The sequence below is a fragment of the Netta rufina genome (assembly GCF_964035555.1).
Source record: "Netta rufina genome assembly, chromosome: 2".
In the NCBI taxonomy this organism is placed as follows: domain Eukaryota; kingdom Metazoa; phylum Chordata; class Aves; order Anseriformes; family Anatidae; genus Netta; species Netta rufina.
Window position 1 is genome coordinate 100,415,240 of NC_140124.1, and position 23,698 is coordinate 100,438,937.

At 35.5% G+C, this 23,698-nt stretch overlaps 1 protein-coding gene across 1 annotated transcript in view; it reads left to right on the top strand.

The window, feature by feature from the left end:
* The window catches only part of RTTN (rotatin), an 83,555-nt gene that overhangs the window by 16,574 nt on the left and 43,283 nt on the right, over nucleotides 1-23,698 (top strand). The window contains exons 11-24 of the mRNA XM_084306721.1: nucleotides 2,777-2,947; nucleotides 4,837-5,049; nucleotides 6,177-6,289; nucleotides 7,457-7,583; nucleotides 9,024-9,149; nucleotides 11,673-11,789; nucleotides 15,590-15,729; nucleotides 16,373-16,544; nucleotides 17,867-17,966; nucleotides 19,736-19,824; nucleotides 21,515-21,632; nucleotides 21,909-22,020; nucleotides 22,736-22,786; nucleotides 23,106-23,294. Coding sequence (XP_084162847.1) covers nucleotides 2,777-2,947; nucleotides 4,837-5,049; nucleotides 6,177-6,289; nucleotides 7,457-7,583; nucleotides 9,024-9,149; nucleotides 11,673-11,789; nucleotides 15,590-15,729; nucleotides 16,373-16,544; nucleotides 17,867-17,966; nucleotides 19,736-19,824; nucleotides 21,515-21,632; nucleotides 21,909-22,020; nucleotides 22,736-22,786; nucleotides 23,106-23,294 — 1,838 coding nt within the window. The remainder of the gene's footprint in view (nucleotides 1-2,776; nucleotides 2,948-4,836; nucleotides 5,050-6,176; nucleotides 6,290-7,456; nucleotides 7,584-9,023; nucleotides 9,150-11,672; nucleotides 11,790-15,589; nucleotides 15,730-16,372; nucleotides 16,545-17,866; nucleotides 17,967-19,735; nucleotides 19,825-21,514; nucleotides 21,633-21,908; nucleotides 22,021-22,735; nucleotides 22,787-23,105; nucleotides 23,295-23,698) is intronic.

Below are 23,698 nucleotides of genomic sequence, written 5' to 3' on the forward strand. Positions count from 1 at the left end.
ACTGGAGACTTACCTACTTGCTACTGTACAAATGATTATATATTAGCTATAGAACCTATCCAAGAATGAGAACTTTTTTCTTTGAATTAGTATATTGGTCTGTCAAAAATCTATTGTCATTGATTAACACCATGTCAATATTGAAGATTTCTTGCACTAATCTAAGAAGTTTTGCTTGGGAAAGTCTGTAAAAGAACTGTGGTGGTTTCACACTGATGGCTAGCTAAATTCCACCTCACCAGTCTCTCCTTCCCCTTCCTCAGAACAGAGAGAAAATATGAGGAAAAAAGGCTCATGGGTTGAGATGAGGAGTGGTTTAATTAAAGGAAGCAAAAGGAGAAAATTATTCTCTACTTCCTGTCAGCAAGTGATATTCAGCAAGATGTCTGTCACATCTAGGGAAGTAAGGCCTTAATATGCATAGGGATTGCTCAGGAAGACAGATGCTTTCATAATGAGCATCCCCAGCACAGTGTGACAAGCTGTAACTCTGGCATTGCCAGGATCAGGGTGTGCTTCTTTCAGACATTCTATCGTTTTTTTGGGGGTTCCACAGTTGTTTAGTAGTAAGGTTTAAAACCACTGGAGGAGGCAGGTGACAGGTACTTGCCCATATCTTCACACGCCACTACCACACTGCCCGTGCGGCATTGTTAATTGTTTAACTTTAGAAAAAAGCATCCTGAAGACTACTGTTGGTTACCCAAGGACATTCAAAATACTCAAAAGCTATTGTAGCTATCCCACAAGGAGAGGAGGAGGAGGTACCATTCCTTATATCCTCCACCAAATGGGTCCCAGAGGAGAAAAGGGAGAAAGTGTAGTTGTTAATATTCTCCAGGAGATAGCTCCCGAAGTACACAGGTGATAGCAGAGATAATCTAAAAGCTTAATATAATCTTTGTCTAGTTGTTACATGACACGAATTAGTATATTCAGTTGCATACAAATCTGTCAAAGTATAGTAGAAATGATGAGCGTCATCTCACATATGCTATATTGATTGCTGTTAGATGCCTGGAAACAAAAGTTGTTCTACTAACAAGCAAAAATCTGCAAATAAGCTTGGTAATTGTATGCAGTTATACCTATTTAAAACAAAACAAAAATATTTGGTGTTATATGGTGGTATAAGTTGATACCAAAGTTCTTCCACAGGTAGAGCTTTGAGGTTTATTAGTAAAGTATTAGTTTGTTTAAACTTAACCTCAAAGAGGTGTAGTATCTACATTTATGATGCAGAACTGAATTGTGCAGTGCCATTCAAAAAAGCTAAATTTGATAGAACAATTTGATTAAAAAAAAAAACAAAAAAAAAAAAACAAAAAAAAAAGCTCTTTATCTTTCGTAGTGTTTAAGTAGAAGATGAGCAACTGTGTGAAACAACTGTTAAGTTTACCTATGTGTTACTTAATAATATATCGAATAAGATATCTTTTACCAGAAATAGTGTTTATAGAATTGTTAGTTTTCAGTGCTTAGAAAACATTCTTTCTCTTTGTTTTGTATTAGCTCTAAGGGGAGGAGGTCATGTGTCTCACTTCCAGGAAGCTTGAAAGCATTTCTTGCTGATTCTTGATGTTCCTTTGTTTATCCGGTTTTAAAACTCTGCAATTGATTATATTTGTGAAAATTATTTATTTTGGAAATCCCAATCAAAAATACTTACATTTGAATATCTATGCATTTCATGCATGTTTTTCTGCTTCCATCCTCCCAAATGAAGTTTGTTTTTTTTTTTTTTTTTATGGTTTTGTCATGTGTTCTTAAGTATGGTTTGATTCTGCCATGTCAAAAAGTTTTGTTATTGTAGCCTCCAGTTTTTTGGATCACAAGCTTTGAAAACAGTCCTTGCTGTCTCAAGGAGGAATAAAGTCTTTGATTCTACTGCTGACTTGAGATTCCATGGTCTTGCAGCAGAGGCTCTACTTCTTGTGAACTGTAGCAGCACAGAGAGAAACTTATTTTTTTTGTACTCTATAAGAAGAGTACAAATCCTTTTCTTCTCACTGTGCAATAAGTTTTGATGATAATTTATTTAAAGACTTGATTTAGTCAATTGCTTTTTGTCATTTTCTTCAATTTTATCTAGAGTTGGATGTATTAACTGTTTAACAGTGATGAATAGAATTAATAAGTCAAATCTCACATTTGGTATTGCCTTCTTAATTGTTACTCTGAAAACTGGCATTCTAAATCTGGCATTCCAACTACAAAACCTGTTTTTTTCAAGTTCTAGAGAAAAAAAAATTCCCCTTCTTGTGTCAGTGAGTTGGATCCCTCCAAATGGTAGTGATTTTATATAATTTGAGAAATGTGCTGATGTTTCCTTTGAGGATGAATGGGCATATAAAACATTTGATCTCAAATATTTTCTTTAATTTCTTTTACATTTTTGAATTAGTTTCATTAGTGAGTTCAAACTAGATCCTAATATTTCTATACTGAAAAAGATGTTCAAAATATACTCTAATGCTAGAAGTTCCAAAATGGAGTATGAGCAAGAATTAAGAAATGAAAGAGCGAGTTATTAATGGGTAACAAAGTATTCAGAACTGCAAATGAAGGTGTAAAGTGAAGTCTAGTACTTAGACAAAGTTCTATTTGGAAGCCGAATGAAATACTAATTTACAAATGGAAAAATGGTACAACACATACAGTATCTAGCATCTTCAAAATAACTATACATCTTTACAGCATTTATACAGTAATTATAACGTGTCAGTTACTTCTAATGATTGTGTGCTTTATTTATTTTTTAATTTTATCTTTTCAGAGAGACAAATTGCTTCTGGTCTTGGGTTTGCTTGGAGAAACTATATTATATCACAAAACCAATATAAGTGCAGAGCAGCCTGAGGTGATGATGGTGCATCACAGAATGGCATTTACTAGCATTTCTCTTTTCACTATTAGATTGCTGCAAACACTTCTCCCCATAGAAAAGGTAGGCCATCACTAATTTGAAAAGTGATTGTGTTTGGGTTTTGCATTTTAAGAGAGAATAAAGGGATGTTTTACTTAATGCTGGGAGAACAGCAACTAGACAGAGAAATTCATCTGACTTATATCGGCTGTTATATGGTTGAAGAAGGGAACTTTGTTCTTCAGGTATTGGTGCATTCTGCAGAATCTGCTGCAGAATACAAGTCTAAAAAAAACCTTTTAATACAGTGTTTTTCATGAGGCTTTCAAAATGTAATGTTTTTTTCTTCCTGTAACTTTTTTTTTCCTGGTATTATTCATGATTTGCAAAGCTATGCTGCCCCCTGCTTGTTTATTGTTAACATGGTATGACTAGTACTGTGTAAAATCATCACTCTTAATTTGATGGAATGTAGTGAGCAAATATGCTTTACACTTTCTACTGATTTAAAATGTTTGTTTTTAATGCTCTTTAAACAAGTTCTTGGGTTGTTTCTTCTGAATTTATTTCTAATAGGGTTCTTGTAGTTGGAAGTTGTTGTAGGATGCAAAGTAGTAAAAAAAAAAAAAAAAAAATCCTCTTTAAAAGTCTGTTTACATTTTTTGTCAGTTTAAATTGCATTATAGTTCTTTCTAGACATTGCTTAATTTGAATAGCAGATTGTGGTGGTTTTACTCGGGTGGGCAGCTGAGCTCCACCACAACTGCTCTGTCACTCCTGCTCTCCTCAAAGAGGAAGGGGGAGAAAATATAACACAGAGAACTCGAGGTTTGAGATTTAATTAAAGGGAAAGGGAATGGGGAGAAAAAGAAACAATAAGTCCACACGGAAGCACGGGGGGGGGGGTGGAGGGGAAATTATTCTCTGCTTCCCATCAACGAGCGATGTTCGGCCACGTCCTGGGAAGCAGGGCCTCAAAAATGCGTAGTGGTTGTTCAGGAGGAACAGCCCCCTCCCCCATGAGAGCCCCCCCTTTTATTGCTGAGTGTGACATCAGGTGTCATGGAATATCCCTTTGTTTGGTTTAGGTCAGCTGCCCTGGCAATGTCCCCTCCCCATCACTTGCTCACCCCCAGCCTGCTGGCTCTTGGGGGCTTGGAAGGAGTCCTGATGCTGTGCCAGGACTATGCAGCAATAGACACAACATTGGAGTGATATCAGTGCTGTTCCAGCTACGAGTGCAGAGCACAGCACTCTGGGCTGCTGCAGGGAAAAGGTGACTCCATCCCAGACAGACCCAACACACAGATTCACTTCTCAGTTACGTTTTTTTTTGCCATGAACATTAAATCTTTTACTAATGAAGTTGTTTCTTGTCCCTGAAAATAAGTGCAGACATATTAATCTAATGATTTTTTAATTTTTATGCTTTCATGTATTTAATATAAAATTTTAAATTTGCATATAGCAGGAGTTGAAAATAGTTACTGCATTTGAGGTCAAAATTTAAGTTGAATGAAGACTTGCAGTAAGGAAGACAAACAAAACCAAACAAAATGTAACCAACAGAAATCACAGTTCTTAGTATGTGATATTACTATATACAATTGTACACCTTTTCTTATTAGTAGGAGAGAAATAATTGTGGTCTGTATATTCTCTGCCATCTAGTGGTTGGACAGTAGACTGACCTGGCAAATCCATGAAGTTTTTAGTGCTGTGGCTGGATTGTATGCATCTCATATTTTGTGACTAGTTGCAGGTTTAATGTTAGAACTGGAATTTACTGGACTCCTACAATTTAATCAAAAAATAAATTCTTCATATAGAACTCATTTGATTTTTTGTTTCTTCTAAATTTTAAGCAGTAGCAATAATGATGATAGTTATTAGAAGACTGCAAATGCTGTTGTTGGTTTTACTGTATTTTCAGGCTGTGTTATTCTGACGCTTGTTTTTTTTTTCTGAAGGCGAGTAAAGTTTCACAAAAGAGTTTGCTGAATGCTTTATTTCTTCTCTCTATGGATGTACCCTTTTCCTTGGAATATCCAAGCATTCATGAAGCTGTTGCAGCCTACCTGGAGCAGATGAGTTCCGAGAACTACAGTATTTATAAAAAAGCTTCAAAAGCTGCTTATTCCATTGAATGCACTTGTAGCTTTATGACTGAAGTTCATAAGAAGGTGTGGAATTACATTATACAAAGCATTTTCTGTAGGCAAACTTATTTCCTGTGCTTGTTTTTTCCCCTTGTAAAAACTGTTCTGGCAGTGTGAAAGAAAACTAACAGATGTATTTTATACTCATGAGGGGGAAAAAACAAAGAAAAAAGATTGTAAGTGGGTTTATAATCTAATTATAGGCGAAGTAGTAGGAAAAAAACAAGTACTATATTTAAATATATAATGTGTATATGTATGCATGTGTGTATATGTTGTTGCCTAGTATTTAAATATTTTAGATAATTTAATTCCAAACTATCTGGTAATAGTATTTCTAATACACTACTACTTCTAGACTGTGTGAAATTTGGGTGGTTCACTTACGAGGACAACTGTTACATTATGTTTTATTAGTTTAGAGAGATTCCAGCATGGTGCTCAAATATTCTCCATTATTTGAATGGACTAGTAATTATTGCTGGTGCAAAATGCTTATTCTGTTGTCACCAAAATAAATATAAATGAATGAAATACAGCAATTGATATGTCCTGCTATCTTAAATTGGAGTTGATTCATCCTTTACATAAGCATGTCCTGAACTTAATCAGCAATTTACTCAAAATATTATTCATAATGAAGTTGTAATCTTCTTCAATTTTAAGTGGCTCATGCTTAATGTATTTGTCAAACAGGAGTATGAACACATAGGAAGATTAAAAAGATAAATAAATAAAAATTAAGTGTTAAAATAGTGTTAATAGTGTTAAAAGTTAATAGCTTAACAGCTAAATCTTTTATCATACTATATTCTTGGATACTTCAGAAAGTTTTTTGAGTAGTGTTAGTAGCATGCTAGTTCATATTGTGAAAAGTTAGATACTCTTTATTCCCAGTGAGTTTAATTGATCTTTATCTGGATTCAGCAGACGAAGAGTTGTCAGCTCACAGGAGTAGGTACTAAAATGTATTTGTCTGAAATCCAATGAGTTTGTTCGTTGGGTTAACTATAAGCTTCTCTGTGAAGGGCTGAATGAAACCATGTGTAGTAAAAACAGTGATGAATTATACAGTGAAGATTATACAGTAACATTTTATATTTTTATATTACAAAATTTGTTAGTTTCTTTCTCTTTATTTTACTTTCCAGGGGGAGAAGAACTTTCCTGAATTATTAGAATTGGCAGATCAAGCCTTAAGTAGCCTACCCTACCATCAACATTTGCCCTTGCTTCAGGAATGCATTCACATGTGCTCAAATCTGTAAGTACCTATAAAACTTAAGAAAATATCAATTAAAAAAAATAAATTATAATGCTTTCTCAGGTAGAATCTCAACTTGTTTGAAATATTTTTGCCCTTGTATTTAAACTTTTTTTTTTTTTTTAGCCATTGGAAGATCTCTGGTAAATAATTTGTACCATCCTGTGGTAAATTTATTTTTTTTTAAATGAGTGTCAGGTGCTAAAACCCCATGCTTTATTCTTTTCTCAATGTAAGCTTTTATGATTTTGCCTTCAAAGAAGCAGTCTCAAAACATTTTGACCTGTCTTTTGAACCTTTTTTAAAGTTCTTTTGTTCCTGGTGTATTTGTGTTCCTTTCCTTCAGAACTCATGAAGGACCTATTTTATTGCATATTGCAATAAATAAGATGCATATTGCATATTGAATCTTGTTTATTAAACAGCCTGTTTTAATTTTTAATGTTAAAGAACTTAAGGTACTCTATGGTGCCTGGAAACATTTTGTATCAAACTCTTAAGTAGAAATACCAAATCTGAATTTTATGCCCTTTCAGAACTTGAGTGCAGGTATTTTTTCAAAGGAAACTACTTTTAAGAGCTTTCTAATACTAGTAGCTTTTAATCCTGAAGTGTTCTAATCCTTGTAGAATTATTGTTTGCTTACAATTTCAGAAAACAGGAGTTCACTTAAACTGATTATTGTCTTTTGACTAATGTCAATTTTCTTTGTGACAATAAGATGGACTGCTATGTCTACATGTAAAAACAAAGATAACAAAACAAATCTGAAAGCACTTTTTTTTTTTAATAATTATATGCCATGTTTTAAAGACTATTGAAAGTCAGTAGAATTTGATATTTTCAGATAAATGTAAATGTTTATCAGGTTCCTAATTTTCACGAGAGTTTTGAAAAATGATGGTCTTTATTTTACATATAAGTATGGAAAGAAGGTATTTTTACAAATGTGATTGTTACGATTTTGCTAAAACATAATAATGATATTGAACTTCTGTCAATCAAGTGATTTTTCTTTTCAGGAAGTATTTTTGAGGGGTTATCTTGAAGCTTAACAAGAAAATGTTTTTTAGGCATCTTTAATTCCTGTAAAATAAACATAGTCACTACATGGAAGTTACTCATAGTCAATTTTATAATGTAAATTTAACTATTTTTCATTTTAAGTTGGAAGTCTGGCCAGGCAAACCCATTGCTTCAGACTGAGGGTCAGAATGTGCTTCTCCATCTATTGGCTCATCCTTTGCTGAATATAAAAACTGAAGCTTATCGCTGCTGTCTTGAAGTGGTTAAGGTTAGAACTAAAGCTTTCTTAACACTGTTGGTGTTGTGCTAAATAACGTATATTGTGTGATTCCCTCATCAAGAGCATTGTTACTGCCAAATTCTGCTTACCACATTATATGCTTTAAGATCTGTATAGACACAGACTTGCAGTATGCTATTCTATATCTGGGATTTAAAACTAGTTCGTTAGATTTTACTTCAGGTACTTCCTTTCAGAATGTCTCTAAAGTGAGGGGAAAACCAGTGATTGACAATTTTGCTTTTTTAAAATGATTCTTAGTAATACTGGTCACTGTTTGTTGTTTTTTTTGGTTGGTTGGTTTGTTTTTGCTGCTGCTCTGCAGAAATGTTTCAATTTCAATTTTTTTTTTTAAATTGAAGTGTTCATTTTTACTTGTCTGCTGAAATGAGATTGCCCAGTTTGTATTTTCCTTGTGGAGGTTTTTCACTTTTCTTTTGTTGTGCTTTTTTTTTTTTTTCCTTTCTGAGCAAAAATCATTTTTAGTTGGCTGCTTTTCAGGTTTTTGCAAGAATGTTTACTTAAGGGAAATAGAATAATGTAATACTGACACTTCCACAATATATATATATATATATATATATATATATATACACACACACACACACCCCTACAGTCTGCTCAGTTGCTTAGACTTTGAAAAAAAAATTAAAACAATAAATTAAAAAAAATTCCATGCATAAAAACATGGGGAGCATTTAAAAATATTTAAGTAGCATTATGTACAGATCTTTAACAAATTTAATTTGTGGTTTTTTTTTTGTTTGGCTGTTTTGATTTTGATTATTTTTTATTTTTTAATAAAGATCATTCAAGGCATAAAGAGTGCAAGCTTCCCAAAAATGTATGGTTGTATTCTGTATTAATAATGGTAGTGTCTTATTCATCAGATCATTTCAGGTATTTATAATTGGCTTATATCAGTGAAAATAAAAACCACCATTCTATTTTGATATCATAATACTTGGGCATAATTATATTTTCTATTATGGGTGTTAACGGGCTAAACGTCATACTGATATAGCACCATTCAATTAAATACAAAGATATGGGAGCAAGTTTTTCACAAGGCGAACAAAAAAACCACTGCCTCCACTGTAATAACATTTGTAGCTTTTTGTGAGATTTTTACCTGACTGTTAAAGGTTTTGCTTATTTTAATATCATGCTGAACAATGTAAAAAATTTGATCTAAAATAATAGTTTAAAAAAAAGTAATGCAAAATCATTATGTTATGTAGGAGTTTTTAGTCAGTGATCAACAAAGAAGGTGTTTCTACCAGGACCATAAAGTTAAACTTTTAGTGTTCCTAGCTGCAAAAAGAAAGCCTTTTACTGGAGCACAACTTAAGGCAGTCTATAAAACAAGATTCAGTAATGGGAGACTGTCTTCAATTTTAAAACTAACCATCTTTATTTTTACTGAAGGACTGTCTAGGTGTTCATAATATTGCTAAACCTGTTTCTTCAGTCTGCCATGGAGTACACTTTCTTCTTCATCCAAAAGTTTTATATGAAATCTCTACGTTTGGCCTTCAGGAAGATAAAAATGAGGTACTGTGTTTAGGAACTGTTTATAAGCTGATGTGTGGTGTTTTGAGGCTTACGTGAAGTTTTGATTTCATATGGTTTCTTGTATAGAGAAAAACTATGCAAAGAGTGAAGTTATATTAAATTGAAGGTTTTCTTCATCACAAATTCAGAGACAAAATAATGTTCTATATAGAAGATGTTATTCCATATGATACAGACCAATGAAAAAATTAAATAAGCTATGTTTTTTAGTCATCTTCTGTGCAGTATTCAACACTATAAAATGTGCATATGACAAAATAGCATGTATGACACTTTACATTTATAGTAGACATGAAGTCTCAAGTCTTTGTAAAGGTGGGATGACTTCTGAAATGCATGTATCAGCTGAGGAGCAAAAATACATCTTAAGTCTGCAGGGTTTGTTATAAAAATATATTTCATTGCTTCAGATGCATCTGTGTATAAATACATGAGCATTGTATTACAGAAGAGAATGAAATTGCTGTTGAGTTCAATTGTATGCACAAATTGCTTAATGCCAAATACTTAATGCACAAATGCATTAATATGCTTCAACTTTTGGTTAGCTCTGAAGTGGTCAGGCAGTTGCACTAGATGATCTTTGAAGGTGCCTTCCAACTGAACTACTCTATTCTTTTAATTTCTTAGCTTACATATGAAGCTAAGAAAGGAGTTCTGAGAGGGAAGAAAAATGACTCAGGTTCTTTCTAACCACTTTGTAGCTGATCTGTAAGGTTGCTACAGTCGGAGGGGAAAGAAGAGTAATTAACCAAGGATTCTTGGTTATATTTGTTGGTTTTTTTTTTGCTGGTGATGTGAAGAATTGTTTTGATTGAATTTTGCTTCTGAGGATAATTGAAGTGTTTGATTTTTGCCAGTCTGCTGAAATAAGGTAGTGATTTTTTTTAACACAACACTACATATTTCCATTTAAAAATGTTTTTTAGAGGTTACCATTTTAAAATGAGAAGTGTGTTTGATAATGTACTTTGTATTTATAGTTTGTATATATTTTCCTTTTTTCCAAGGAAAGCATTTATTTTGTTTGTCTAGTCACTTGGATGCCTTATATTAAAAAGTCTGACTGGTCAAGCATATCAAATGAATTGATATTCAATTGATACTGAATTTAAGGAGATTGCTAAGAGAACAATAAGAATGCATTATTAGGAAAGAACAAAATTAAATGATTTTGTAAGCATGCATTCTGTGTCTCAACAAAGTATGTTATTCAGATCATACCAAGGCCTATTCTTTTTCCTTCTTGGATGTTTAAATTCTGTTTAAATTCTGTTTAAATTCTCATAAAGCATCGGTTTAACCTTTCAGACATGTGATGATATGAAGACACAGAAGAACCTTGTATCCCAAGGTTGGGCTTAAGATTTGATATGGATTTCTACAAATCCAGTTGCTTAAAGATAGGACAGGATTTATAAAAGATAAAAGATTTTAAAAAGACAGAGATTGTTCTTGTTACCTGGAGGGAGAGTATTTTTATTACTGGTGTGAAATGCAATTTTTTAGCTGCTAAAGGTAGGCATTTATTTAAAGAAGAATGAATTCTGAGCTGTTTTTTTTCTCCTCTATTCCCATTATAGCAATAATAATAGGTTGTATATGGTGTACATCAATACAGTATTTATATTGCATCATATACCTTTTTTCTTTTAATGATTAAAAAAACAAAAAACAAATTTATTCATGTACAATTGGAAAGTTTTGATGATCTTAGTTTGATTGTTTTCTTCAATAAAGTGAAATGGCCGTATAAGAGGTTTTAAGTCCTTCTAAATCCTCTACAGAAGCATATCATAAAGACTGGAAATTCTGGGAATTACCTCAGAAATGTAGAGTGTGGTGGTTAACATTCCAGCCAGACCCAGTACAAGAGTCAAAAAAATAAACTTCTTTTTACCAGGAGGATAGAGGGGCCGATAGATGTATAAGTTGAACTAATGGTTTATTTTATTTCAGAAAGATTCATTAATACTTATAGAAAAGCCAAAACAAAGTTCTGAGGGGAAAATGATTGGATAAAAAGTCATGAAGTCATTTTAGACATGTTAGATCTAAAACAAACAAAAATAAAATTCAGGCTTATTCTTACATGAGAGACTCCAACAGTGGTCATGGTGTATTACAATTTTAACTTGGAAGATAACATTTTGGCATTGGCACATCGTATGCTTAGACTCTAGTACGTAGGCAATCCAGAGAGGAATTATGTTCTCTATAGTTGTCTCTCTGCCTGAATAATATTTTTAATTTCAAGACTTCTTGTTTGTACTATTTAGGTAGAACTGTTTGATTTCTGTGTTCTGAGAGGCTTTTTTAACAGTCTGATGTTTAGTGTGACAGACAACTTAGAAGTTGTCATTCAGTGATAGTATTTCTTCTGTAGATCCTTTCTCTTTGAGTTTTTTTTTTTTTTTTATATTACGTTTTTTCTTACAACATTGACAAACTGATCTAGACACATCAGCTCTGGTATTAGTTTCTTTTTTTGTTGTTTAACAGGTACATTCCGCAGCCAAGGCCATTCTGATGCATCTGTTGCAGGGCCAATTAGTAATGGCAGTATTGACTTGGAACAAGTTTATTGAAGCTCTCTATCCCATCATTCCTGTTTTACAGGTACTTCTATGTGCTATTATCTGAATTTGATGTATTAAATCATGTAAACAGCAGCACTGTCCTCTTAAACCACAGCAAGAAGTTGTAAGTACCACCTGGAGAGTAGGTCAACAGTAATATACCCACAGACTTATCAAAAGTCAAATAACGAATGTTATATGGGTTTAGATGCCAGCCAGCCAGAGTTACTACTTTTAATTTTGTAGACAGATTTTAGCCTGTTATTGCTAGAATGTGAAACTCTGAAATGTAGTAGAAATTAACAGTTACTGACTATGACTTAATTACAGCTTAAAACATTGAATGCTTTTTCATGCTTATTTAAGTCCATCCCACATCTTCAAGGTTGAATGTTCAGAGATCTTCTGTGATTGTACAGTTTTCTGATCAAGTACATTTAAGCTGTGTTTTCTTTGTTTCCTTTTTTGTTATTATTTGATTATAATTATCAACAGTCAGTATTATCCTTAACATCGGTCTTCATATCTGTAATACTGCACCCATTTTATATTCCGTACCTTCACTCTTGGTTCAATCTAATAGTTACTTTTGCAGCCTTCAGTCTGATTTTCAGCCTAGTTTCTCCATCAAAGTTTTTTAGCACTAAAGAAAAAAAGATAGAGATTTCCTTTCTATGATCTACCTATAGATCATAGATTCCAAATTAAGGCTAAACATGTATTGAGAGATTCTTGTTCAAATTCATTTTTGAGTAGAATTTTTCTCTGTGCTACACCTTGTCATGGCTACATAAAACAAATATTTGACCAGAGACTACTGAAGGCCTATATTTACCCAATGTATATAAAATGCCTTATATTTTCATAGAATCACAGAATGACTTGAGTTAGAAGGGCCCTTAAAGATCATCCAGTTCCAATACCACCGCCATGGGCAGGGATGCCACCCACTAGGTCAGGTTGTCCAGGGCCTTGTTAAGCTTGGTCTTCAGGGATAAGGCATCCACAGCTTCACTGGGCAACCTGTTCCAGTGCCTCACCGCCCTCTGAGTGAAGAATTTCCTCCTGTCCTCTAATCCAACCCATCCACATCCTTCTTGTTCTGGGGGCCCCAGGCCTGGATGCAGGACTCCAAGTGGGGCTTCACAAAGGCGAAGTAAAGGGGCATGTCATGGTTCCGCTCGAGTGGGCAGCTGAGCTCCACCACAGCCGCTCTCTTGCTCCCCCTCCTCAAAGAGAGAATGGAGAGAAAATACAATGAAAAGGGCTTCAAGATTGAGATAAGGACAAGATCGTGCAGTAATTATTGTAACGGGCAAAACAGACTCGGCATAGGGGGATAGTAAGATTTATTGGTTGTTACTAACAAGCTAGAGAAGTGAGAAACAAAGGAAAGAAACCAAAAGCACCTTTCCCCCCCCCCCATCCACCCTCTTCCACCTCCTCCCCCCGAGCGGTGCAGGGGAGCAGGGGAATGGGGGTTATGGTCAGTCTACAGCACTTCTCTGCTGCTCCTTCTCGGTCACTCTCATCCCTGTGCTTTGGGGTCCCACCCACAGGATGCAGTCCTTGATGAACTGATCCGGTGTGGGCTTCCCACAGGCAGCAGCTCTTCCAGAACTGCTCCAGATATGGGTCCGTACCATGGGGTCCATCCCTCAGGAGAAAACTGCTCCAACCTGGCTCCCCTACGGGCAGCAGCTCCTGCCAGGTCACCTGCTCCTGCATGGTCTCCTCTCCACGGGCTACAGGTCCAGCCCGGAATCTGCTCTGGCAGGGGTCTTCCACAGGCGGCAGCCTCCATCGGTGCAGGGCCACCTGCTCCACCATGGTCTCCTCCACGGGCTGCAGCGTGGAACCCTGCTCCACCGTGGTACTCCATGGGCTGCAGGGGGACATCCTGCTTCACCATGGTCCTTACCACAGACCACAGGGGACTTCTGCTCTGGCACCTGGAGCACCTCTCCCCCTCCTTCTTCACTGACCTTGGCACCTGCAAGGCTGTTCCTCACTCCTCTCACTCTCCCAGCCGCTGTATGGCGCAGCGTTTTTTTCCCTGTCTTAAATATGCTCTCACAGAGGTGCAAAACAACATCGCTTATTGGCTCAGCTCTGGGCAGCAGTGGGGCCCTTACCAAACATGGGGCAGCTTCTAGATCCTTCTCACAGAAACCACCCCTATGGCCCTCTGCTACCAAAACCTTGCCACATAAACCCACTACAGGGCATGATCCCTTCCCTCAACCTGCTGGCCACTCCTCTGTTGATGCAGCCCAGAAGGTCAACTACATCCTGGGCTGCAAAGTGTGTACTGCTGGTTCATGTTGAGCTTTTTGTCCACCAGAACCCTCAAGTTCTGCAGAGCTGCTCTAAATGAGTTCTTCTCCCAGGCTGTACTTGTGTCTGGGATTGCCCTCCCCAAGGCACATCACTTTGCTCTTGGCCTTGTTGAACCTCATTAGGTTCCTATGGACCTACTTCTCAAGCTGCTCCACGTCCCTTTTGATGGCATCCGTTCCTTCTGTTGTATCAACTGCACCACTCAGCTTGGTATCATCTACAAACTTGCTGAGGGTGCACCCAATCCCACTGCCTATGTCATTGATAAAGATCACAGAATCACAGAACTGTAGTGGTTGGAAGGGACCTTGAAACCATTGGGTCCAACTGCCCTGCCAAAGCAGGTTCCTCAGAGCAGGCTGCCCAGGTAGGCATCCAGACAGGCCTTGAATATCTCCAGAGAAGGAGACTCTACAACCTCCCTAGGCAGCCTGTTCCAATGCTCCGTCACCCTCACTGTGAAGTTCTTTCGCATGTTAGTGAGGAACTTCCTGTGTTCCTCAAAAAAAAAATATATTAAACAGTACTGGCCTCAGGACAGACCACTGAGGGATACCACTTGTCATTGGCCTCCACCTGGACATAGAGCCATTGACCACACTTCTCTGGGTGTGACCTTCAAGCCAACTCCTTATCCACTGAATGGTCCACCCTTCAAATCCATCTCTCTTCAATTTTGAAGATCAGTATGTCATGTGGGACCATGTCAGAAGCCTTGCAGAAGTCCAGGTAGATGACATTAGTCGGTCTTCCCTTGTCAACTTGATGCAGTCATTCCATCATAGAAGGCCACCAGATTGGTCAGGCACAACTTGCCCTTAGTGAAGCTGTGCTGGCTGTCTTGGATCACTTTGTCTTGCATGTGCCTTGATGTTGCTTCCAGGAGCATCTTTTCCATGATCTTTCTGGGCACAGAGGTGAGGCGCACTGGCCTGTAGTTTACCAGTTCCTCCTTTCTACCCTTTTTTTAATAGAAGTGATGTAACCCTTTTTCCAGTCAGAGGGGACTTTACCTGACTGCCAGGAGTTTTCAAATACCGTGGAGAGGCTTGTCAACTACATAAGCCTGTTCCCTCAGAACCCAATTTTTCTCTGCTGTTTAAACAGTTGCAGTATGCAATTGATTCTGGTTTGTTTTGGTTGAGTGTGAAAGAGGTAAATACCTGAAAATAGGTAGGACTTAATGTTTTGAAGTTGTTTTCATATAGTGACTGAGTACTACTTATTAAAAAGGAAATTGACCTTACAGAACAGCATCATGTTAACATATTAAAGGTCAAAGGTTCCAGGTCAAAGTACCTCTGGGCCATATAAAAATCTCTATTTAGTTTTGTATACGGGATCACTTTATTTTATTTTTATTTTTTCAGCAGAGAAATTATATTCTCCATAAATTATTATTTTTTTTTGAGTTGTGGGTTTTATGCTTTTGTTCCTTCTTCCACCTCCTGTTTAGCTTACTAAATTTATAAGCTGTTTTTTTTTTTTTGTATGTTTTAGGGTTACGCTGACACAAAAGATAAGCTAGGTAACTGCATCCTCACTTTGAGTGAAACGTCTTCTGACAAAGGAGAGGGTATTCTCCCTAGAACTACTAGACTACGAGCTGCTCTGCGTCTTCTTTTCTCAAAAAAGCAGTTGTGAGTAATGCCTTGTAGGATTTCAGCATGTCTTTAATGTTTGACAAAAATGTCTACTCAAAAAAGGAAACAAAACAATAGACTTATCTACAGTGAAAAGTAGATTGAGTAAATTGTTCCCACCCACCCTCCACATTATTAATTTTATAAACTAATGTTTAACTGTAGAGCTAAAGTTTTCTAATGAGGACTTTATATAGAATCATAGAATATCCTGAGTTGGAAGGGACCCATAAGGATCATCAAGTCTAACTCATGGCACCGCACAGGTCTGCCCAAAAGTTTAGACCATGTGACTAAGTGCACAGTCCAATCGCTTCTTAAATTCAGACAGGCTTGGTGCAGTGACTGCGTCCCAGGGGAGCCTGTTCCAGTGCGCAACTACCCTCTCAGTGAAGAACCTCTTCCTGATGTCCAGCCTAAATTTCCCCTGCCTCGGCTTAACACCATTCCCACGTGTCCTATCATTGGTGTTTACAGAGAATAGGTCATCTGCCTCTCCACTCCCTCTTGTGAGGAAGTTGTAGACCGTGATGAGGTCCCCCCTCAGCCTCCTCCAGGATGAACAGGCCCAGTAACCTCAGCCACTCCTCGTACGTCTTCCCCTCCATATTGTTTCCCTTCTAATTGTTTGTTTCTTTAGGGTTCGATCTATAGCACTTAAACATCTAGTATTCCATCTTTTGAATGAAGAAGGAGCAAGCCTGAAACGCCCAAACCTGCATGGCGGTGTGTTTTCCGGCATTTCAAACTTATTTATTATAGAAAAAGTTATTGAGCTGAAATTGGATGATAAAATGGAATCAATATTTAAGGTGAGTAAGCTCTGTCTAAATACTAATTGCTCCTCTCTTCTTCTTTCCTGGTCACTGAAGTTAACATTTTTTTGAAGTTTGTAGTATTTCATACAAATAGGTTTACTTCAGGTTTACACTATCAGTTGCAACTGCAAATAAGAGAAGTAATCATTCATTTTTTTCATTGCAGATAAATTAACAGCACGACTTAAGTACAAAGGTTGAAGCTGTGCCCTGCTTACAGTAATTTAATTGTGCATGAGTAGAGTCTGATTTTTGTCAGATTTTTTTTCCACAAAATCCATTTTTTTTTTTGTGGTTGGAAAAAGCAAATATTTTTTCCAGTATGAGATATTTAAAAACATTGTGAAATGCTGTCTGTTCTTTTAGCATTGCTACTTTTTCAAAATGAAAAACAAATCACAAGTACTTGACCTGTGTGGAAAATTTTTCTCCCTGCATTCAATCAGTTAAGCTTTTTTTTAACCACTTCCTTTCCATATTCTCTTCCTTCTTTACCCTCAGCATTTTCAGATTAACAATAATATGTCAAACAAGATCCTTCCCCTCTGATTAGAAATTATTCTAATTCTAATCACTCATTGTATACTTGATTTATACTCTTTCCCTAACCCCCCCCAAAAAATGTAATCTGAAATCTGCATATCTGGGTTTCTGGGATGATTTTAATTCCTCTACCCTTATTGAAGGGGACTGATGGCAGAGACTTAAAAACATATTCTAGCATTTCTGTGTAGTTTTGAGCTTTCTGTAGCCCTGCATAAACTGAATGTTATTTATTAGACATCCACTTCTATTGTTCATTAGGAACTACTGTATATATTTTAGGAATTAAAGTTTTGTTGCAAAAAGATTAAAGCCTATTCCTTTACATGCGTGCAGAATCTCATCAAATGCTTTCTAACAAAAAATATAAATCTTTATTTTGGTGGAGCCAGCCTCTTTGCAGTGGTGCCCAGTGAGATGGCAAGAGGCACTGGGCACAAATGAAAATATGAAACACAGGAGGTTCTGTTTGAACATCAGGAAACATTTTTTCACTGTGTGGTTGATGAAGCACTGGCACAGGCTTCCTAGAGAGGTTGTGGAGACTCCTTCCTTGGCTGTCTTCAGAAGCCTTCTGGACACAGTCCTGAGAAACCTGCTGTAGGTTTTGAAACAGCTCAGTTGTTTCAGCAGGGGAGTTGGACCAGATGACCTTCAGAGGACCCTTCCAACCTCAACCATTCTGTGATTTTCTACTTTGTTAGGAAAAGTGTCTAGTTGCCTTGTTTTACGATAGCATACTGCATATGAATCTAATACAGTTTTACTTTTAGGTAGAAACTGTTGAAAAGCTTCATGACATCTTGACTTCTGATGCTGTTGACCTAGTTTTACGAAAGTCTGCAGCTGAGCAGCTAGCCATCATTTTACAAGGTAAGTTTTCAAAAAAAATGTATTTATGTGTTGACCATCATGTAAACTTGTTTTTCTAAATTTTGTGTACATTTCTGCTGAGGACGCTTCTTGTAGGTTTTATATGTGTGTATATATATATATGTGTGTGTGTGTGTATATACACACATGTATTTTTTATATATATATATAATCTTAGATACTGTCTTTTGTACTCTGTCTTTTGTTTGGGGTGATGATCGCTATAAAATACAAACATATCTTTAGTGTTGTTGCATTTTAATTGGGAAGGTCAATCCTTAGATTACATAGGCTAATCAAAGGTATTTTACATGTAATGAAGATTTTTTTCAGCATCTTAAATGTCTTCCTCTATTTTGAGGTGATCTAAGTAACTAAAATGGATTGAAATGTCATTTGTGTAAATGTTGTTCAGTAAACTCTAAGCTTCCATGTTTTTACCCTCAATCAATATCATGATGCAGACTCCCTGTGGCATTTAATCTAGTATGTTTGCAGGAGAAGCAATCCTATTATACTTTCTCTCTATGACTTCATTTAAGTGACTGATCATAAATTTGCATTGCGTTTTTGTTTTTCTTTTATAATCGTGTTGCTCACATGGGGGAAAAATGATGAAATCTGGTAAAGAAGATCTGATTAAATTTAAAAAAAAAAAAAAAAAAAAGTAAACCATCTTGAGTAGAGCATTATTTGGCTCAATGCAAGATCATAACCTGGGAGTTTGCTCTCTATGTGTTTTGTTTTTTTCTCAGTCTGGTGCAACCATAGGTTTTGTTCAAGGAACAAAAATCCTAATGATAGAAAATAGTTCTTTTCACCACGGAGACATGAGGTCTTAGACAATATTAAAATTGATTTTTTTTTTTTTCTTGTCAGAAAAAATTATTACACAACTGAGGAAATGTCTCCTTTGAATAGTAAAAATATATCCAGTACAGCTGGCAAAGTTTTCAGATATTGAGAGAGTATGAAAAGGAGCATAAGATAAAATTATAAAGGAGAAAATGTATCTGTCTTACAACAAACTTTATATGAAAGATCACTTTATTTAAAAGAAAAAAAAAAAAAACAATCAACCCAAGTAACATGGCTTTCTTGTTGCTGTTGAATGTTCTTAAAACAAATATTCTGAACACTGAGGTAGGTGGAAAATACTTTTAGGATGAATGAGATTTTGTAAATACCCTTTTTAGTTCGATATTAAATTGTTGAAAACTATCCAAATACTACAAATGAAATCCTTATAGGAAATTGAGTTGCACTTGGGATCATTTTAATTGTGGGGCATAAATATCCTAAGTATTTTCCCATAAAAACTTTGAGACAACCATCCAAGAAGCTACTATAGTCAAATCATTGCAAATGAAGTGCAGGTTTTATTTTATTTATTTTTGCCTTGGAGAGTATTATCTAAAATTTGTGCTGTGATGACTGTTTAGTAATGTGCTCTTTTTCACTTGTTATGTAGACACCTGTATCTAAAAATAACTGCACAGTTTTGCACAGTTATTGTCAAGTTTTTTAGAAGGACTGGTTAATATTTATGCATTTTAGCGTTCTTTGGGATGACTAAGCCAAAGAAAGATTGGTGACAAGACAACAGTTTGGGCAGGCTTGCCTTATTAGCTGGATTTGTACTTACTAATTAACAGAAGAATTTTAGAAACTTGTTTTCAACAGCAACAACTTATAATGATGCAGAAAGCAGTTCAGGGTTAAATTGATGTAGAAGCAGTGGTTCTTAATTATATTTTGTTTTTCTACAGATACCAAAATGCATGGCATTGTGAAAAAGCTGGGTGTGGTAGAAAAGATTCTGGCTTACCTTAACGAATGTGTACATGTGGATGGCAAGGTAAAACTACTGGTTCTTCTGCAAACGTTGCACAATGTGACAGTAGTAATACTTGCTTTTTTGTGCTTAAAACTCTTAACTTTCTTTGTACTTGTATTCTACACAGAAGACAAATATTTAGTAACATTTGGAATTGCAATACATATTTAATTTATTAAATTTTTGATAGAGGCAAGATTCTCTGAATGAGAGAAGTATTGTTTTGTCAACCAATGATAATAGTTGGCCAGACTGTGTTGGGTGATGTAATTCTGAAATGCATAAAAACTTCTGTGAGGTTTCTAAGTAGCGACCAAAAAATATTTTTTAATGAACTTAAGTCTTGTCCATAATAATAATAGTCTCTGAATTTAAGATCTGAAGTACATTATAATTAAAAATTAGAATCATAGAATGGTTTGGATTGGAATGGTTGGGAGCTTAAAGATCATCTAGTTCCAACCCCCTGCCATGGGTACCACTAGACCAGGTTGCTCAAAGCCCCATCCATCCTGACTTCGAACACTTCCATGGATGGGGCATCCACAGCTTCTCCAGGCAAGCTGTTTCACTGCCTTACCACACTCTGACTAAAGAATTTCTTCCTAATATCTAATTAAAATCTACTCTTTCTAGTTTAAAAAGTTATGTTCATAGCAAGTGAAAATATATGTCAGGCTACATTTGGGGAGTAAGTAACTTTCTGACCAATAGATCATGTAACCAGTATAGTTCTGGTAGATAAGATCGTATTTATAGTTGAGTGTATATTTGTTGTAGATGAGCGAGCTTTCCAATGTTGTAATGCATAACATCGTAATACATAATCTGGTGCCTGAATTTTCCTGAAATTCATTATTTTTGATCACTTCATGTAAGTTTATTTAAGCTATAAGCTGCCTAGCTTATTATAATTATTATGGAATTCCTCTTACAAACAAAACAAAATCAAAAAAACTTGTGTTATCTTAGAGAAGTGGCTACAAGAAAGGGATGCAGTATTTAGTAGAGGGAAAAAGCTCAATTTAAATAAAGCTTTGTGTACAGCTGTGCAATTTTTTTTCTTATATTTAACAAGCAGGGCTTTTAACTGTTGCATGTTAAACAAAACTACATTTGGTGATGGAGTTTACGAAACAAAATTTAAAGGTAGAGTCTCAGACAAGCAAAGTAATGTCCTGTGAAGGACATGCTGTCTTCTCATTCTTTACCAGAAATTACTTTGGTCTATTTTTGGCTATTCACCAATAATTTGACTTCTAGAAAGTTGTATTCTCTTCTTGGATTCCCTGATATGAAATATCAGGGAATCAATCTGATGCAGTAAACTATTTGCATTAAAAAACAAAACAACAAAAAAATAAGCTTATGAGTAAGTAGTTTTTTGAAATCCTTTAGCTCATATATGTACTTCTTAAAAATACATACTTTGGAAGCAAATGTTACAGCTGTGTTACAAGACCAGAAACCAGAAAAATTACCCTCTTACCAAACAAACCAAGAAAATAAAACTAGAAATTAAGTATTTTCTAATGATTTTCTAATGAATACGCAGTTACCACCCAGATAAAATTTCCTTGTCTAAGCACATTCTTTGTTTCTCTGGTACAAATAGTAGAATGTATTGGTTCATAGCATGACAATTTGTATAGAGCATTCTGTAACAGATCATCCTAATCGATATTTAATTTTTTTGTTGTTGTTTTTGCAGGTAATGGAATCCATAGTGTTACCCTGTCTGACACTCTTACGGAAACTTGTGTATGCTGATCCAGTTGTTCGTTTGTCTCTAGCACAGCAATCATCTTTGTTGCTTTTGCTCTTCAGAGGTAAGGATTCTATTTTAAGTTTAATACATAGGTTGATAGAAAATATGTGATATACGATTAGATGTTTAACCAAAAGCCTTCTTAAGAACTGTGGCTAGTTTCCAAGTCCCTAATATTTTAAAGGAATCACTGTTTGCTAGTGTTAGTCATGTTGTGGCATCTGTTGAAGATGTTAGCAAAACGGTTGTGGAAAAAAGTTGGTTTTAGCTGCTGTCCTTTGATGTATTATTAAATGTCAGTATTTTCCTAACAAATTTTTTTCTTTGTTTCATTCAGTTTCCCTGATATTCCAAAATGATCAAGCTGTTTTAATGGAAACTACAGTATTGCTTTGTCTTCTGTTGTTTGACGAAGTAGCAAGAACAGACACGTGGTATGAAACAACAATTATTTATTTGCATCATCTCTAAACAAGTTTTTCCTGAAAATCAGTTATATATGTATATATTCAAATTAATTATCCCCCGAACTTTAATACATCCCAAATTGATGTGTTGCCTATTTGTAGGTCAAGAAAATTGTTTGTATTTGTAGTTCAAACAAATAGTTTGGGTTGCCTGTTATGTAGATCTACCTGGCATGTTTTTGTTGCTTAAGTACATTGTACTTCTGTACTTACATTTATTTTCTTTTTCAGAAACACCTTATAGTTCTCTAATCCATGTTTTCCAAAAATGAAAGCTATACTAATCAAATAGTTAGCTATAGTTGTGGTGTTTTTGTTAACTTAATTAGATTTGTATTTATTTTTGCTTGGTAGTGGTTGTCCTTAAACCAGAAGACTTCAGCTTACAATGTTTTATTATTTGAAATGTGTGTGTACTTCAGGAATAAAAATGTTCTTAGAATTCACACGTGAAATATACTGAAAAGAACTCTCATGCAGATTTTTGTGTGTGAACTAAGAACTGTCTTAATACTGCATAATCATGAAGAAACAATGTTTGTTAATACAAATGTATTCCGTGATGAGTTCTTTGCTACTTGTAGGAAAAAGCAGCTATATCTGAATAATAAATAAGTGCAGCATTAGTAGTAAATCAAAGTTAAAAATCAAGAGGAATAGCTTAATCTCTTTCTTGCAGGGCTAATGGCATAACCAGTAATGGTACTGGTCTACCTGCCTTCAGTTTGCCTGTTGCTGTTGTTAGACGGTATGTGTTGGCTGTTTCTTTTGCATTGTTTTACTTTTTTTGTGTGTGGATTTTTTGTTTTGTTTCTTTACAGCCAACTTCAGTCCTTTCTGTTTTGCTGTCCTCCCTAAAGGATAGAGATGGGAGAGCAAAGGGAAACATTAAATGTTAAATCCAAAGTTGTCTGCACTTTTGTGTTAAATGTGGAGTTTTTCTCCCAGCCTTTTATTCTCTAACAAAGTTTTAAGAACTTTTATTTATAAAATTTAAAAGCTTGCTTAAATAGAGCATTTAGTAGTTGTTTGTATGTTTAATTGTTTATTTACTCATTTATTTTAAGATATCATCTCCCAGTCAAAATCACTGCTCATCATGCAGTTAGCCCTAATTCTGTTGTGGTGCCGTTGTCTTCTGAGTGCTTGGCTATGAAACCTGTGTCAGATATGCTAAAGATGGCTTGGAATCTGTCGTGGTACCATGGGGTTGAGAACCTATTGCAACTGACAAACTATGAGAAGCAAGCAGAAACGTGAGCTATTCTATCTTGATTCTAAATCCTAATATATTTCAATTATCTTACTGTTCCTTCAAGTTTAAATGAATTTCCAAATTGAAACAGCAGTTCAAGCTGCTTATGCTTTGAGAATGTTATCTTCTAAATGTAAATGATCACATCCCAGGAGGTTGTAGATGTTGTCATAGCTAATGTTTTACCTAATTTGTATTTAAGCAAGAAATCTAGAGCTTTATCCAACTTTTACTGGGGGTTGGACTCCTTTCACACAATTTTAAACAATAAGACACTTAAATTTTGCACCAACATGTGAAAGAACTTACTCACAGTGACGGTAACAGAGCACTGGAACAGGCTGCCCAGGGAGGATGTGGAGTCTCCTTCTCTGGAGATATTCAAGGCCCATCTGAATGCCTACC